Raw genomic sequence first — 15,502 nt, forward strand, 5'->3', positions numbered from 1 at the left:
TCCCTCAGCCCGGGCGGCGCTGACCCAGCCTGACCGGCCTTCTGCTCCTCTCGTCCCACCCAGCTGGCCAGGGACCTCCTGCACCCCTCCCTGGAGGAGGAGAGAAGGAAGCACAAGAAGAAGCGTCTTGTGCAGAGCCCAAACTCCTACTTTATGGATGTAAAGTGTCCAGGTAAGTATTTCAAATGTGTTTCATACAGAAGGAACAAAATTAATTTTGCGTGCAGTTCATCTTCATAAACGGTCTGATTTTAATCTAAATTGGTTTTATCTCTTCTGTAGAGGAAAAAACCTAAGTCTGTATACTTTGGGGTTTTTTTAACAATAAAACTGTTTTCAAAGTTTTCCAAAAGTTAATTAAAACAATCAGCTGTTTTCTTTTCTGCAGGTCTGGCAAGAGATTGGTTGTTTGTTTTTTTTTTCCTTTATGAAATCCAGACAAGTAGGGAAAAAAATAACCCCCCAGATCTGCATGTTTAAGAAATGAGATTAAATGGGGATGCTTTAAAACATCCATGGCACAAGTTTTAAATAGAAGACCAGCTTTTGAAGTTGGTTGTTTCTGGAAGAGCAACCAGAAAAGCTTTCCACAAGGATATACACAGGCACACTGGGACTTTATGTAGAAAGTTAAACAAATACAACTGCCTTTTTCCCATCTTGCTGCTAAGCAGCCAGCTGACATCTAGCTCACACATACACGGGCTGTATTTAAGATGTTGCTGGGTCTGCTTTTCACAGATTTTCATTACCTGGGCTCAGAAATACCTGTATAATCAACTTACCTGTTTTATAAACTAAAATATGGGATTTGCTAGCACAATTACAGGAGTATCCCCTACCAGTGAACAGCTTTGATCAGTGTAGCTACACACATATCAAGGCACAGAAACTGTCCAGTGTGGTAACTTAATCTCCTGGAAACTACCACAGTATGATATGATAGCAGTAAAAAAATGCATGGACTTACTTCCAATAGTGATCAATCCTGACTAGCAGCAGGGAATTGTTGCTGTATTCAGGGTTTCTTATTATTCTTTCTTAGTAGCTGAGATTTCTAAGCAGCTTTGAGACATTGCTTTCCATCTAGAAGTGAGGTAAATTAATTAAAATTTTTTGGCAGTAAAGTGTTGTTACTTTTTAAAAAGACATGGTTGAAGGCTAAGCCACTTCTTTTTAAAATTTTCTTCAAACCAATGTGTACCTGCATGCATATACTAAGGCACAGTTAATGCCAACATAGGCCTGTAGGTCACTGGCTTTATTCATTATTGTGGGATTAATTAGTTACTGAGTTTGAGGGACATGTAGAGTGAATTAGGAGAGCTTCAGTAATGAGAGTCCTAAGCACAAGGCACTGAAAATACCAGAGGTCTTATGCATCTTGTCTTGTTGAAGTTGATACCTAGTGACTAAAATGGATTGGGCTCAATGTTCTGCAAAATCCACAAAGTTAAAAATTCCTCCCTGTGGAAGTTCACATTCATAAGCAGAAAACACTTGCTATGGTTAAAGTTTTAGCTGGTAGCAGTTTTTTGCAAATATTTGTGTAGTTACTACATGTGATTTAAAGCAGAAATCTGTTATTCTGTCTTAATAGTTCTACCAACCAGTTCTCTGGTCAGAGAGTTTTCTGAGGTCCTTTCACAAAACACACTGTCTTTGCTTTCTGTTCCACACATGCTGAATATTGAATCTTTGCTGACTTTTATCTATTTTCTATATCCACATCTAGATTAAACCCTTTACAAGGTTTCTTCCAAAATTTCCTCTTGCCTAATTAAAAATACTTTCAGGAAAAAATGAAAACAGTGAAAACCTCTTTGTATTAGCCATGTATGAGCATGATTTCATTATGTCTTAATCACAGAATTTAGGAGATGTAGGCAGTGTTGCTGATGCCTCTTCTTATATCTGGAGTTAAGTAAGTTATTCCGTGCAAGTCTTCTCGTTTAAATATGATCCTAACTTTGCAGAATGCAAACAAGCACATGCTTTAGGTGTACCAATATTAAACAGAAAGCAAACACAGAGCTGAACTGCAGTATTTATATTGAGAGCTTGCCAGGCTTCATCAACATCAGTGTTCTACTATTACAAGTTAAATATTTCTCTAGCTGGGTGAGTTGTTCAATTTAGCAGAGGAGGCTTGTCTAGAACTTGATTTCATATGCATATTAGTAAAAGCCATTACTTGAGACCACAATAACAATGTTTTGTTTCACTTAGTATGCTGTGTAATGAAATTTAGATCCATTTTTGGCAAGTGTATTGAGAGTATCTGATTCAATTACACATACAATAAAAAAATCATGCCAGAAATAGTCAATGGAAAGTTCAATAATGCTGTTTTCCAGGATGCTACAAGATCACCACTGTATTCAGCCATGCCCAGACAGTAGTTCTGTGTGTAGGGTGCTCAACTGTCCTTTGCCAGCCTACTGGGGGGAAAGCCAGGCTCACAGAAGGTAAGGGGCAAGGTTTAGCAGCCTAAATATTCCACTTACATAAATGTATTTATAGCCTATACACATTTTAGTTGTGATTTTGAAAACTGATACTGGAGTGCTTATTTTGCAAATTGCTTAGAGGTGGCTGGTAAAAACATTGTTCATGGGCCCTGAATTGCAGGGGTTTTTTTTGATTCTTGTTTTTAAATGGCTATCCAGATATGCAGCCAAGTAGTTACACTGTGATCAAACACACTTGATCTTAGGTGCTTTAACTTGTTTCCTTTAGCCTATCTGTAGTAAATGCAGCCTATTTAATTCTGAACTAAGTTTAAAGTGTTAAAAAGCACCATTAAAGGAGTAGGGTACTTGTGCCATGCTAAAGGGATTCTGTGCCACTGCCACCTGTCTGCTTTTAAACAGTAGTACTGTAAGGCAGATCCCTGGCTTATGACTTACAATTTGTTTTGTATAAATTATAAGGACACAAGCAGCTGCTGATAATTATGTACAGATAACTGGTGTAGCACCAGTATCTTGAAATGCAACCTACTGCCTGGGGTATCCGAACAGCTGACATGAGTTATACAACAACCATGTTACTCTGGTGCTAAATCTTCACCCTTTGTGGTACATGAAATTTCAATTTATTGCATGAGTTCCCCTACTTAAGCTGGGTGGACAGTTTTTCATGGCATTCTAACAACTTAAGGACTGTTCACATCTGTACTCATCTGATTTCTTTACAGGCTGTTCATTTAGAAGAAAGCAACACTGAACACTTCAACATGTGGTTTTGGATCTGTGTCCCTGAGAAAGCCTTACCAGTTTAAAAATACATATTAATACAATATAACTATTGATTTTGTAAAAATTACATGCTACTGGTGACTAATGAGCTGGAATCTCTTTTTCAATACATGATTTGAAGTGCAAGTTTTTCCTGCAAGTTTGCAGACAATGGAGCTCTATTTTTATAAGTTTACTTTTAATGTGAATTGTTTGATTGGGTGGTATAATTTAATACAAAAACCTTAGACTTGCTGCATCCTTCTCCTTGTTATTCATCAACTACAGCAGTGTAATGTCAGAAACTGCTGTAAGAATGCATTTTGTATACTTTATTACTGCAGCTGCCCTAACTGCAAAGGTTGCAAAGGCTAGAAGGATTTAAAATGGATTATTTGCTTTCAGCATTGCCTTAGTCCCTTTACAGTGTTGAATAATGTGGTGATAAAAATAAAAAGTTAATCACTTACGTTCAGCTGGTTTTTTGGAGTGCCTGGTTTTTCCCTCCCTCTATTCTGGTCTTGAAACTGCATTTGGTATTCTATACTGAGATTTCTATACCAAAAAAGAAAAGGGGTCTCTTGCAAAACACTGAAAGCATTCCTTGTAGAGAAGGCATGTGGTAGATAAGCAACAGTAAGTCAGAAAACTACAGTAACAGCTGTGAATGGCATCTAGTCATTAAAAAAAACCCCAATACAGCAAAACCATCCATATTTTCCATATTAAATACTGGCATTAAGTAATTTATTTTCTTGCAACAGGGAAACAGTTTTTTAGTTAGTTTCCAAAAGCCATCCCTTCCTGAATGGCTGTTAAAGTGGATTTTTTAAAACCATGAGAAAACATCCAGTCTTACATGTTTGGGTTTTTTTACTAAGTAATATCTCCAGTTATGTATTAACAGCTCTTTGAAACTATCAGGTGTCTCGGTGAGCTGATTATTGTTAGGAATTCCTGTATTCTTTTTAGGACTTTTAAAACTTGTACATTTCTAGTAAGTAAATAAAATAAATAAATATATATTAAAAAAAACCAATACAAACAAAAAACTCACAACAACCAAAACCTGGTATTATAGTTTGTTACATTTGCAAGGTAAGTTTTATTTCACTTAATTCAAGCAGTGAACTCTTATAATTACCAGATGCAAAAAGTAGGTGTTTGGTACAGAAATAGATGCACCAATTTAGTATACATGCCTTTTAAGAAAAGTACAGTTTCATATTAGTCCCATACTGTGTTTTCACAATAAAGGTTAATCTAAGAGCAAGAGCAAGTTTATCATGAATGCTGCCCTTAATTGATCAGTTTCCCACACCTCGTGCCACTCCACCCAATAACTGCTTTCACAACAAAGATCAAAGTAGCACTTGTAACTTCAATACCTGTGCTAAGGCCAGACTGATTCCTAGTCTCCTGTATCTCTGCCTTCTCTTCCTCCACCCTAAAAGATCAGAACTCGTGATTAAGTTAGTACCAAATCAGAAAAAGTCAGTGACTCATTTTGTTCCAGGTACTGGAAGATGAAATTTAGGTATCATAGTATCTCCAATACTATACATATGACAGCAGAGGCTGTTTTTAAAAGCATTAAGTTACAGGAGACAGAATATAAAGAACACATGGTATGCATGTAACAAATTGGTGCTAAATGTGTTCTATTAGGGGAGTGAGACACTATCATTAATTCCTTGGTGTTAGAAATGCCTTGGACACTTCTGACCATTATTCACTTTCATATATGCTTCAAATATTTACATTTATTTATGTTTGGTCATATGCAGACATATGTCATATGCAGGCAGGTGAACCTACACCTACATTCAGAATTTTGTCTAAACCCAAACACAGCAGTCAGGGAGTGAAACTTGTTTTCTCTCAAGTATGCAAAATGGTTTTCAAGATCAAGAAATGCCATTTGCAAAACCATCATACAAGAAAACATGTTCTAAATCCTAAAATAATTGTTACTTTTCAGATTTTCTGCATTTAACACATTGCATTTGGTCTATTTTTACTCATATATTCTCCAACGTGAAAACAAGTCAGAACTAACTTACTCTTGTTCCCTGTGTAAAATGAGCAATTACTTCTGCTGCTGCTGCATGTTTACCCAGCTAGTTGGTGCTCAAGACTGGAAAAAAAAAAAAGGAGTTGCTGTTGTAGAAGATAATCAGCTCCAGTACTTCTGTGTTGGAACTGTTGGGACAGTATCAGAGACTTGAGTGGAAGAGTAGATAATTTATTGCCTGACCAAATCAGTTTGTTCAGAAAGGGTCTCTCTGTTGTCTCTACAGATTTGATAACCTGGAGATAAAGACAACCCATTATTAATTAATAAAAAAGTAAAGTTTTGGTGAGTGGGCCAGAAAACCCAAGCAAATAGTTGAGGTGTAAGCTTTTACTGGTTTAAGGCACAAGAATGATTATAATGATGAAGAGTACTAAACCAGTCCTACTACCTCCAATAAAAAATGTAGGTACAACACTGATACCGCAAAATGTTAAGTTTCTTGGTTTGTCAGCCTTAGGTAATAAATGTTATCACAGGCATACTGGGAACAGAGATGACAGTATGTTGTTTGACCAGGCAAGTAACAACCATTAACACTAAAAGCACTACCTTGGAAAAGAGGCAGGTAAAGCAATCTTCTGCTAGCTGTTCTCCAAGACATCTTGCTCCTTAACTTCAGAGAAGCAGAACTGCTAAACAGTGCAGGGATGTGGAAGTATTCAAACCTTTCCTGAAGGATATTTTGTTTTCTCTCAGCCTGGAAATACTGTCTGATGTAACTGCAAGGGAACTGGGGTGGGGGTACATTTTGGAGATCATGGATATCTTCCATACCACTATGGAATATATAAAACGAAACATATTCCTATGTTACGGTATTTCTGTAGTGAAACAGAAGATTAGAAAATGCTTCCCTGGAACTCTATCACAACTTCTTGTTCCTGTATCTAATGACATCTCTACATTACACGATGAAGTGCCATTTCTCGTTCAGAAAGTTGGCATGGGTATCATTCAAAAACAATGAGACAGTGGGACAGCTCACCATGTTGTGCTATTGGGGCACAAATGTGGATAATACCCTTAATTCACAGTAAACTAGTCTCACACATTCACCGTGTCCAATAAAAATGGAAGGGAGGACATCTAAATAACAAGAGATTTTCACTTACATTACTCTAAGCTTCATTCTTTTTTAATTGTTAACAATCCACAGCTCTGACAAAAGCTTACTTCTGGCATAATCTACATTTTGGAGGTAGCTTCAAGATTTGGGTTTTCTTGGGGTTTTTTTTTTGCTTTCTCAGCAAGAAAGAAAAGCGCTGTGTGAAAATATAAAAAACACAAGTAAAACCATTTTTCTTTAAAAACAAATAATGAACAGTTTTGGCTGACTGGAACTGTGAGAATAACCTACTACGTCCTTATGTGTTCAAATAAAGATGTGAAATTTTTCAAAGGTTTAACATTTAAGGTAGGTAATTTGTTGCTGTATTTCTCAGTGCAATAAACCAATGCCGTTTTTTTAATCTTGGTCAAGTGCTTGACTAGATGAGGAAAACACCTGCTAATATAATGCTAAGTTATACAGGTACTATAAGAAGAAAATCTTTACTTACATTTTCCTTTAAGTTAGGAGCTTCCCTGAGAGATTAATTTCAGTTACACATAAATTTAGCACCACTCACAGAAGTTAATTAAATTAATTTTTTTATGCTTTTTCCTCACATATGCTTAGTGATCTCGAAGCCCAGTTACCCCGTTCTCCGTTTATTTGTTGTGTTTCAGTACAGCGAGTTCAGTTACTTGTGTCATCTTTTTTTAATCTATATATTGTGCCCACTTTTGTTTATCAAATTCCCTTGCAATCTTTAAGGCAGTGCTGTTGAGTGAAACAGATTGCATATTACAGATAATACTAACAATGACTCCTCTAGGTGGTGCCACTAGCCCGGTATCTATAGCTTTGGAGTCCAGCTCTTCAGGAAGAATGAGGAGGACACTACTTGCCCCCACGGCACCACCCGTGTGAGATGCATAGTGTCTCTGCTTCCTGCAACAGCCACATTGCTGTTTTTTCTCTACTACAGCCCAAGCCATTGCATATTTACCATCCCTGTCCCATGACACTTCTGTTTTTGGCACCGGGGTCCACATCATTGCGACTGTGCCTGGTTTGAGGTACCCAGGAAGGAGTTTGCCATTAGTGTCTTTGAACTGTCCAACTTGGTAGCTGTATAACAAGGCATTTCCAAATTTAAGAAGGTCACCTACTGACGACAGAAAGCCACCACCAGCCCATTTGTAAGAGTTGTCCACATATGGTGCATTTACCAGCCGTCCCTTTTTGTTGTAAACGTAACACCTATAATTCAAGAAAATGCAACTTGTCATTCTCAGATACTACACACAGCTATTTTAAGCTGCCCTATGTTAAGAGAGCAAACAGAGCACGTATTAACTTGCTGCCATGAAACTTCAGGAGTTTTAAAAATATGTATTTTTTGTAAATATATTTACTGCAGAAAAAATTAACAAGAAATTCAGATGGAAAAACAAAAGTGAAGGTGAGCTCTTAGGTTAGCAGCTTAGTTTCAATAAAAGTACTAATCCTTCTACTTCCTCGTGGGATATAGTGAAAAGTAGAGGCAATATACAAATAAGAGATGTGACAGAAATTTATATCTAAGCCAGCACAGGATTTTTCTTAAATCCCTCTAGTAGATTTAAAGTGTTTGAAGAAACAGGAATCCTGAAACTACCCCATGAGTATCAGACACTGAGCTGAAATGTCACTTTTGTCTTAGGTGACTACTCTGAGGCAGTAGTTTCCATTTAAGACTGATTTCCCCCCACTGCACCACCAGAGTTGCCATATATTACAACAATTGAATGTTCCAGAACTACCAAGAAAGATGAAAAGCATGAAAGAGACTTGCAAAAGCTGTTCTTAAAATAGAAATTAGAAACTACCAACCAGAATTACAGAACGAACTATCAGGGACAACACAACAGGAGTGCAGACTGAATTATGCTTTTGAATGAAACAGTCCGATCATGACTAGATTCATTTCATACAACTTATGAAAAGGAATGTTGAATGATTATGTAATCTGATTCATTTCAATCTTTGGCCTTTAGACCACAAGACATCCATGTACTAATCGACAGTTGTGAAAAAGAACCACTTTAAAAAAACAAGGGGGGAGGGGGAGCTTGGGGGGCAGGGCAACCCTACTACCAAACAGTACAGGGATATACATTCCCTATGCAATCTGCACTTTTCTTAGAAAACTGTAAGGGAACATTTGAAAGCCATAATACACAAAATCAGAGGTTGAAGCAAAGGAAGACACTGAAATGCTTAATTCTACAAGATCCAGAACCTGAAGTTTTAAACATTTTCATGTGGGTGAAATACAGTATAACCAAAGCATTAAACAAACCACATCAATATGTTCTAGTTTGAGGCATCAAACTAGCTACCTGTGGAAGCAAAGCCAGCACACTAGTATCTCAGTTTTGCTTAACAATAATTAGCCTGTAAAAAGAGTCCCAAAACAGCATCTGTGCCAATTTCTTCATCCCTACCATAAAGAAGCTTCTTAGAGGATTAATAATATACAAACATAAATTTAAAAGAACTTGACTGTACAAGCTTGATAATTCATCAGAACATCACTAGCATCCAGATCTGCAGTCAGAAGAGCCTCCAAAGATTTGCAGGCAAAATAAATACCAGCAAGAAGCATCTTAGAATAAAGCTGTAAAGCTGTCCCTAAAGCACCATAAACTGCTTTATGTGTGTGGGTGTACACACACTTAGATGTAAGCACTAAAAACCTGGGATTCAACACACTCACCACCATTTTCATTCTTTAAGAGCATTTTAGAAGCCAAACTTTTAAAAAAGTTTGAGTCTTATTTTCATGAGACTTTTTCCATAACCTGCTTTTGTGATTCAGTTAGAATTTTCTTCCTGCACCGCAATTTAACAGGTGAGTCAATAAATCAATTTCAGACCCCAGGCATGAAGGTCAATAAAATAAGATTGGAGAGAAAGACAAGAAACTCTACCCTTATACACTATATTGCAACGGATTACCCAGTTATATTAATTTGTCCAGGGCTTTTTTGTTTGGTTAGTTTCTGGTTTGACTTTTTTTTTTTAAGTTAATCAAAAGAAATAAGTTGGTAAAGCATGTCCTATGTTAAACAGAATTCTGATTCTGGTTAAAATGTATACTACAATTTAATTTCTAAGAACCCTGTGTTACTGTGAGACTACTACAATTCCACGAACTCTTAAATCAGTATATTAAGCAAACCAAGGTAACTATATATTTCAACATCATCTCCTAGTTAATCCACTTAAACTTATGTGTCTAGTTGCACCCAGAAAAAAATGTAAACTTTAGGGCCACCCCTGCCACTCGCCCCCACATATACTCTTATAACAGGAAATATTTATTTGCTATACTGTAATTTCACATTCTAATTACAGAACCAATTTTACTGACATAAAATCAGTTACATGACTACTTTGAAATATCATAAGCAACTTCATTTAAAATCCTGAATGAAACCCAAAACCCCACACATTCTTAATTCATTTGGCTGAATAAAGAAAGAAAGAGCAACAATTGTTGTGGAAAAAAAAAAAAAAAAAGTTTTTTCCTTGTTTACCTTGCTCTGTTATATATCATTGCTTCATTGTCATCTAGTACAGTTGACAGCATATCCAAATCACGAAACATTTTTAGCATATAATCTGTAAATTTTTGTCCTGAAACTCTCTCCACAACAGCACTTAAGAGAGTAAAGCCATAGGTCGAATACAAGAACTGACTACCTTGAAAGAACACAATGAAAAAGGGGGAAAAAAATTTAGCTGCATGATTCTTAAATGGAATCTGAAGGATAAAATTCAAGTCATCACATGTGCAAACAAAACTATATATAGCAATGAATAATCAGTTAAAAGTCTTCCCCCTTCACTCCCATTTCAGTATGATGTGAATCACAAGCTTATGATAGTGGACTGTAGGAACTTCTGCACTGCAGCAGACACAGATGCTTGCTAAGCGTTTGCAGCTCTGAGGACAGTGCTAAACAATTTTCAGGGATCTGCATGTACAGCCAGGTTTCATTTAACATCCTCTTCACAAGACTGACCATACCAGTTCTAACAAGGATGCCTTAATTTGGAAAGCTGAAGCAAACCATAAAATTACTTCTTAAAAGATGCTCACCTGCTCTGACCTGTTTGTCTATGCCCTAGAGATGGAAAGACAAGGGCAGTACTCACTCAAGGTTTTCAAAGGTCTTGATTACTTTTATCAGTGTTTCTAGTTCTAGTTTTTTTGTTCTAGAACACCATGAAAGATTAAATTAACACTAACATGCATATTATTGATGGCAATATAATTTATTTACAAGACAATGCTTCATTTTTAAAAACCTCACTCTTAGGCTAACACCTTTTATGAAGCACCTACGTATTAAGTGTTGTCAAACTGCCTACGGCCAAGAGAGATCTCTTACTTGAAATGGTTTCTAGGTTTCTCCAAGATAGTAAGTTCTTAATTTCTCCTCCTTCCTACCCCTCTCCCTGTAAATGGACAGTTATTCTTTACCAGCAATGCACATCATTTGCCTGTTAGCCTAACTCATTTAGAATTTACACTGGAAGTTACACAAAGTCCTGTCTAGAATTAACTTAAATAATTCCAACAATAAATAACCTCAACAATTCTGTGATTCTCTGGTCTTTCTGTAGATTTTTTTAGCTCTGGGTTACTGCCTCAATGAAATTTTTTGCTTTTGGTTCATATCCAGAAGTCCCAGAGCATGAATACAGCAAGCTGGTATCAGCCTTACAAAATACTTTGTAGATACCAATTTGTTACCAAGATTATAATTTCCCTTAGCATTCCTGAACTCAGTAACTGGTACATTTCATAGCATTTACTGCATTACTTAACACTCCTGAGAAAAAGAGTCTTATTTCTACCTGAGGTCTCACTTTCTCTTCTCACCTCCATTATCTGGGACTTTTTCTATTACCTTTCAAGCCTCGGCTATCTCACATTTTGACCCTGCTGGAATAGGGTGCAGGTACACCATTAAGAAGGTATTTATATAAGCATAATTATTGAAGTCAATAGATTGGCAAAGATACCAATACAAAATTAAACTGATAAAATCCTGACCAGTTCAGTCAGTTTTAAGACAATTACATAACCAGATGATTTGTGCAGAACAGCCCAGTTGAGCTTTCAATGGTGCACAAAAAAAAAAAGGGGGGGGGGGGGGGGGGGAAAGCAGAACAGAACAAAACCCCCACACAAACACTCCTTACTGGACTCCACAATCCTCACTGCATGTAAAACAATTTGAAACAAAAATTTCACCAGAAGAACACATTTTCCTCTAAATTAATAGAAACTCACCTGGTTTAAAGAATAAAGGATCATTTTTAAATATCTTCAGTGATTCAATCACACTTTCAAATTTTTCCTTCAAATAATACTCTTCTTGCTCAAATTCCTTGTCTCTCCTGCCAGGTTTTGAACTTAGGCTTTTTGCCTCACCTTCATGTTCTTTCCTTGGCTTGTCACTGTCAGTTTTTACAGTCTCTTTGCCTTCTTTTTGTTCCTTATCCTGACAGGGTTTTGTTCGTTTAAATGCTCTGTTTGCCTTTTCCTTTTCTTCCTTTACTTTTGCAATATCTTTTTCATAGTGACGAATCCCACTCAAGTGTGAAACTAACAGCCTTGTAGTAACAGCAACCTAGGCAGAAAGAAAAATATTTACCCATGAGCTCTTTCATTGAAGATGCACACCAAATCACCAGAAAAGCAAAATTCAACATGACAAGGAACAGACAAAGATATAAACCCTTTTGAATATCATGTCTTCAACTCAGTTAAAATATATACAAGCACTTGATATAAAACTCAAGACCTGAATTTCTAGCATTGCTTTTTTGAGCAGCAAACATCAGTACTTGTTAAGTGATGTTTGGTGTTTTACGCAAAAAGGTTCAGGCACAGGCACCCGTTGTGCAATGTGGTTGTGCAACGACAGGAACAAAAATCCAAAGAAGTGTTACCAACAAAGAGTTACATACCTTTTCACCCTCGTAGACTTTTTCTGGAAATTCAGGGACATATTTCTGCACTGGAGCATCTAAATCCAGTTTACCCTCTTCCCACAGTTTAGCAACAGCCATCATTGTAAGACACTTGCTAATGCTGGCAATTCGCATGATTGTCTCTGGCTTACACACCACACGGTTCTCCACATCAGCATAACCCAAACCTTTAAGAAAAGAAAAACACTGCAGTAAGTATTTTGCAAAGAGACATGCTGAATTCAGTATTTGCAATAAATCAGCTTTACTGGCTTCTTAAAAGGTTTTTCCTCTGGCTAAACTGATACATGAAGTATTGGCCTATCCCTGCTCCTGCTTCAATTAAGTTAATAACAATTTAATGTAACAGACAGTCAGTTAGCCAAAGCCCATTTTACTGGCCAATGGCATCCTAAATTACTGACTAAGACTAATAAACTATGCTACTGACAAATGAAATTAAAGATTAAGCCAAAATTTGCACTTCTGAGACCAAAATCTAGACTGTAAAAAGTAACTGACCAAAAATCATAAATACACTTTTTTTTGTTCAAATAAACGGTTTGAAACAGTAAAGGTTCTTATTTTATCAATACACAAATTGAAAAAGGAATTAACTCAAAACTCACAAAAATGACCTAAGCTGTAAAGCTTCACAAAGCAGTGATGTTATACACTGTTTTATCATGACTCAGCATGACTTCAATTAAAAGACAACTTAATAGTCTGCATACCAGTGTTTTCCTAAGTAGCCAACCTGCAAGACTAGTGGGAAGAACTGGAATTTACAAGGCGTTATCCAGCTCCCATACTAGTGCCCAGTCTGAGCTAGGTTTGAAGAAACTGTGCAAGTGATGTTGCAGCAGAAAAAGCAATGAAATGCAGTACTGACATATTTGCAGTTTTCAGTACAAGCAAGGCCCAAAATCGATTAATGTCTGTCTGTCTCAGACTGTCGTCTAATAACGAACTACTAAGGAAAGAAACCCTTACCAAAATACAAGAAATAAAACAGATGAGACATCAGTTGCCCAAGTCCCTTTCTTTTATGTGAAGCTGCTACTCAAGCACTTGCATGGTGCTTGTGAACACAGATGCTCTAGTCCTCAGTGAAAATACTTTTCAAATCTCAAATGATTCCCATCAGTTTAGCAAGAAAGCAGGTTTAGTACCATGGTCATAGAACACATGCAGCTTCCTCTTGTTCTTTTCCCCCCATGAAGAAGGGAGGAGGACAAGACACTGAGTCAGAAGTCTGCTACAGCAATGGTACCCACCTCCTGGCTACCTTATTCAGGGCAGTGCTGCTCTCTGTGCCATACACAAAGCTCTGCCGTGGCTTATGCTCCCAGTTGGAGCTGGCTTGCTACTGGATCTGGCAGTCCTGTGATAAACCACAACCCAGGCACCAGTTCCCTCAGGCACTTCCCTGCATGTCAAGGAACAGATTCTGCAGAAGCCTTATGAACTCTTCTGCTTTCATTACTAGGCAACCTGAAACCAGAAAAGGCTATCTCATTTGAGAAAACTTGGCAGTAAGTTTCCAGCATAATCTTCTTAGAGGCCCTCCAACTCACTTGTGTCATGATGAAAGAGAAATTAAAGCCTATGAAAAGTTAATGCAACAACAGACTGTCAGAAGTTAGCAACAATCTTACTTACCAAGCTTTTTTTCCAAATCCTGTAACACTTTAATAAAATATGTTGCCATATACTTTTACCGCTTAAGCTATCCAAAACACCCAAAAGGCAATATGGAAATGTTTCTGAAAACAGACACATAGCTTGGTGGTTTTCTTTAAATAAACATCAAATGTCTACACGATATAAGCAGTACTAACTGACCCTATTTAAAACTAAACCATGCAACCAGAAAAATTCCTTGCAATTTCTGGAAGGATGACACCTGTTAAACTTCAGCACCTCCCCACTAAAAATCTACACCTCAGCCCACAACCAGAAGACAGCTCCCCAAATGTGAGCCATTATTACTTTGACTATTAAGTAAATTCCTGTGGGGAGACCAGTTCTTTACTTCCTATGTACAATACTACCAGATCACTGTACAGCTGTATGCCTTGAGCACATTCAAAGACTGATCTGACAAATTAAAGAAAGAAAGGTTCTTAAATGTAACTGTTGAGACATATTAGCACACTCAGGAAGTTGAATAATTATTGATTCCTGGAAATTATTGACATTTACCAAGGGAAGTATCACTTCATACTTCCCAGGCCACTATCTGGAGGTGGGACATCAACTGGATGAAATCCCACCCTGACCAGTGTGTCCAAATTGTTAACTTTTTAAAACATTATTTCCCAACACTGTGCTCAACTGCTACTCCCATGTACTAACCTTCTGACCAGACTTCCTTTCCATCGACAGAAACTCCAACGAGTATACCTGGGATTCCTGCTTCATCCTGTAAAAAAATAAAAAAGGGCAGCAGACATTAAGAAGGATCTTTACAGTTCAAAATACCTTCTCCCAAGCCCTAAAAATGCAAAAGCAATCCTACAAATACACCTTCATATTGTCATCACATTTGTTGAACACTAGTAGGGCTGAAGTGGCATAAACTGCTTCTGAAAAGCCGGTATTTTAATTGAGCAACTGGGAAGAAGTATGACTAAACAACCATTTAAATAATGTATTTAATAATTTAAATAAACCAGCTTTCAGGACATGCAAGAAAAACGGAACAGACACAAAAGATTACAGATAACATGCAGCATGCAAACTGCATCATTTATCAGCAGAATTTGCATGCAGCTTCAGTGAGATGTTCAAAGTAACCCCTGCCTCTCCCCTCGTCTCCACACAGCCCCCTTGGGCCCCCATTTCCTCCGACGCCCTCGCACTCCCACCGGCGCCCACAGCGGGCTCTGCCTGGCCCGAGCTTCCCAAGCCCTGGCAGCCTTCACGGACACCGCTTTACAAGAACGAAACCCTCCGTAATTCAGCTACGGCGACATTCACCGGGACAGGACGGGCAGGGGGCGGGAGGGCACCGGGCTCCCTCCTCCTCCTCCTCCTCCTCCTGCAGCGCGGGGCGGCTCCTCCCAGCCCCGGACCCTGTGCCCACCCAGGCCCGACCGCCCCTCCCAG

At 37.8% G+C, this 15,502-nt stretch overlaps 2 protein-coding genes across 2 annotated transcripts in view; one reads left to right on the forward strand and one right to left on the reverse strand.

The window, feature by feature from the left end:
• The window catches only part of RPS27L (ribosomal protein S27-like), a 16,415-nt gene extending 13,187 nt beyond the window's left edge, over positions 1-3,228 (forward strand). Inside the window, exons 2-4 of the mRNA XM_009994511.1 lie at positions 64-172; positions 2,358-2,468; positions 3,200-3,228. Of these exons, the coding sequence (XP_009992813.1) occupies positions 64-172; positions 2,358-2,468; positions 3,200-3,228 (249 nt within the window). The remainder of the gene's footprint in view (positions 1-63; positions 173-2,357; positions 2,469-3,199) is intronic.
• Positions 3,229-7,052: 3,824 nt separating this feature from the next.
• The window catches only part of LACTB (lactamase, beta), a 14,393-nt gene continuing 5,943 nt past the window's right edge, over positions 7,053-15,502 (reverse strand). Inside the window, exons 2-6 of the mRNA XM_009994512.1 lie at positions 14,750-14,816; positions 12,389-12,579; positions 11,709-12,048; positions 9,943-10,108; positions 7,053-7,621 (exon numbers count right to left, since the gene is read on the reverse strand). Of these exons, the coding sequence (XP_009992814.1) occupies positions 7,078-7,621; positions 9,943-10,108; positions 11,709-12,048; positions 12,389-12,579; positions 14,750-14,816 (1,308 nt within the window). The 3' untranslated portion in view covers positions 7,053-7,077. The remainder of the gene's footprint in view (positions 7,622-9,942; positions 10,109-11,708; positions 12,049-12,388; positions 12,580-14,749; positions 14,817-15,502) is intronic.

This window comes from Chaetura pelagica, unplaced genomic scaffold (genome assembly GCF_000747805.2).
Source record: "Chaetura pelagica isolate M959 unplaced genomic scaffold, ChaPel_1.0 scaffold222, whole genome shotgun sequence".
Taxonomy (NCBI): domain Eukaryota; kingdom Metazoa; phylum Chordata; class Aves; order Apodiformes; family Apodidae; genus Chaetura; species Chaetura pelagica.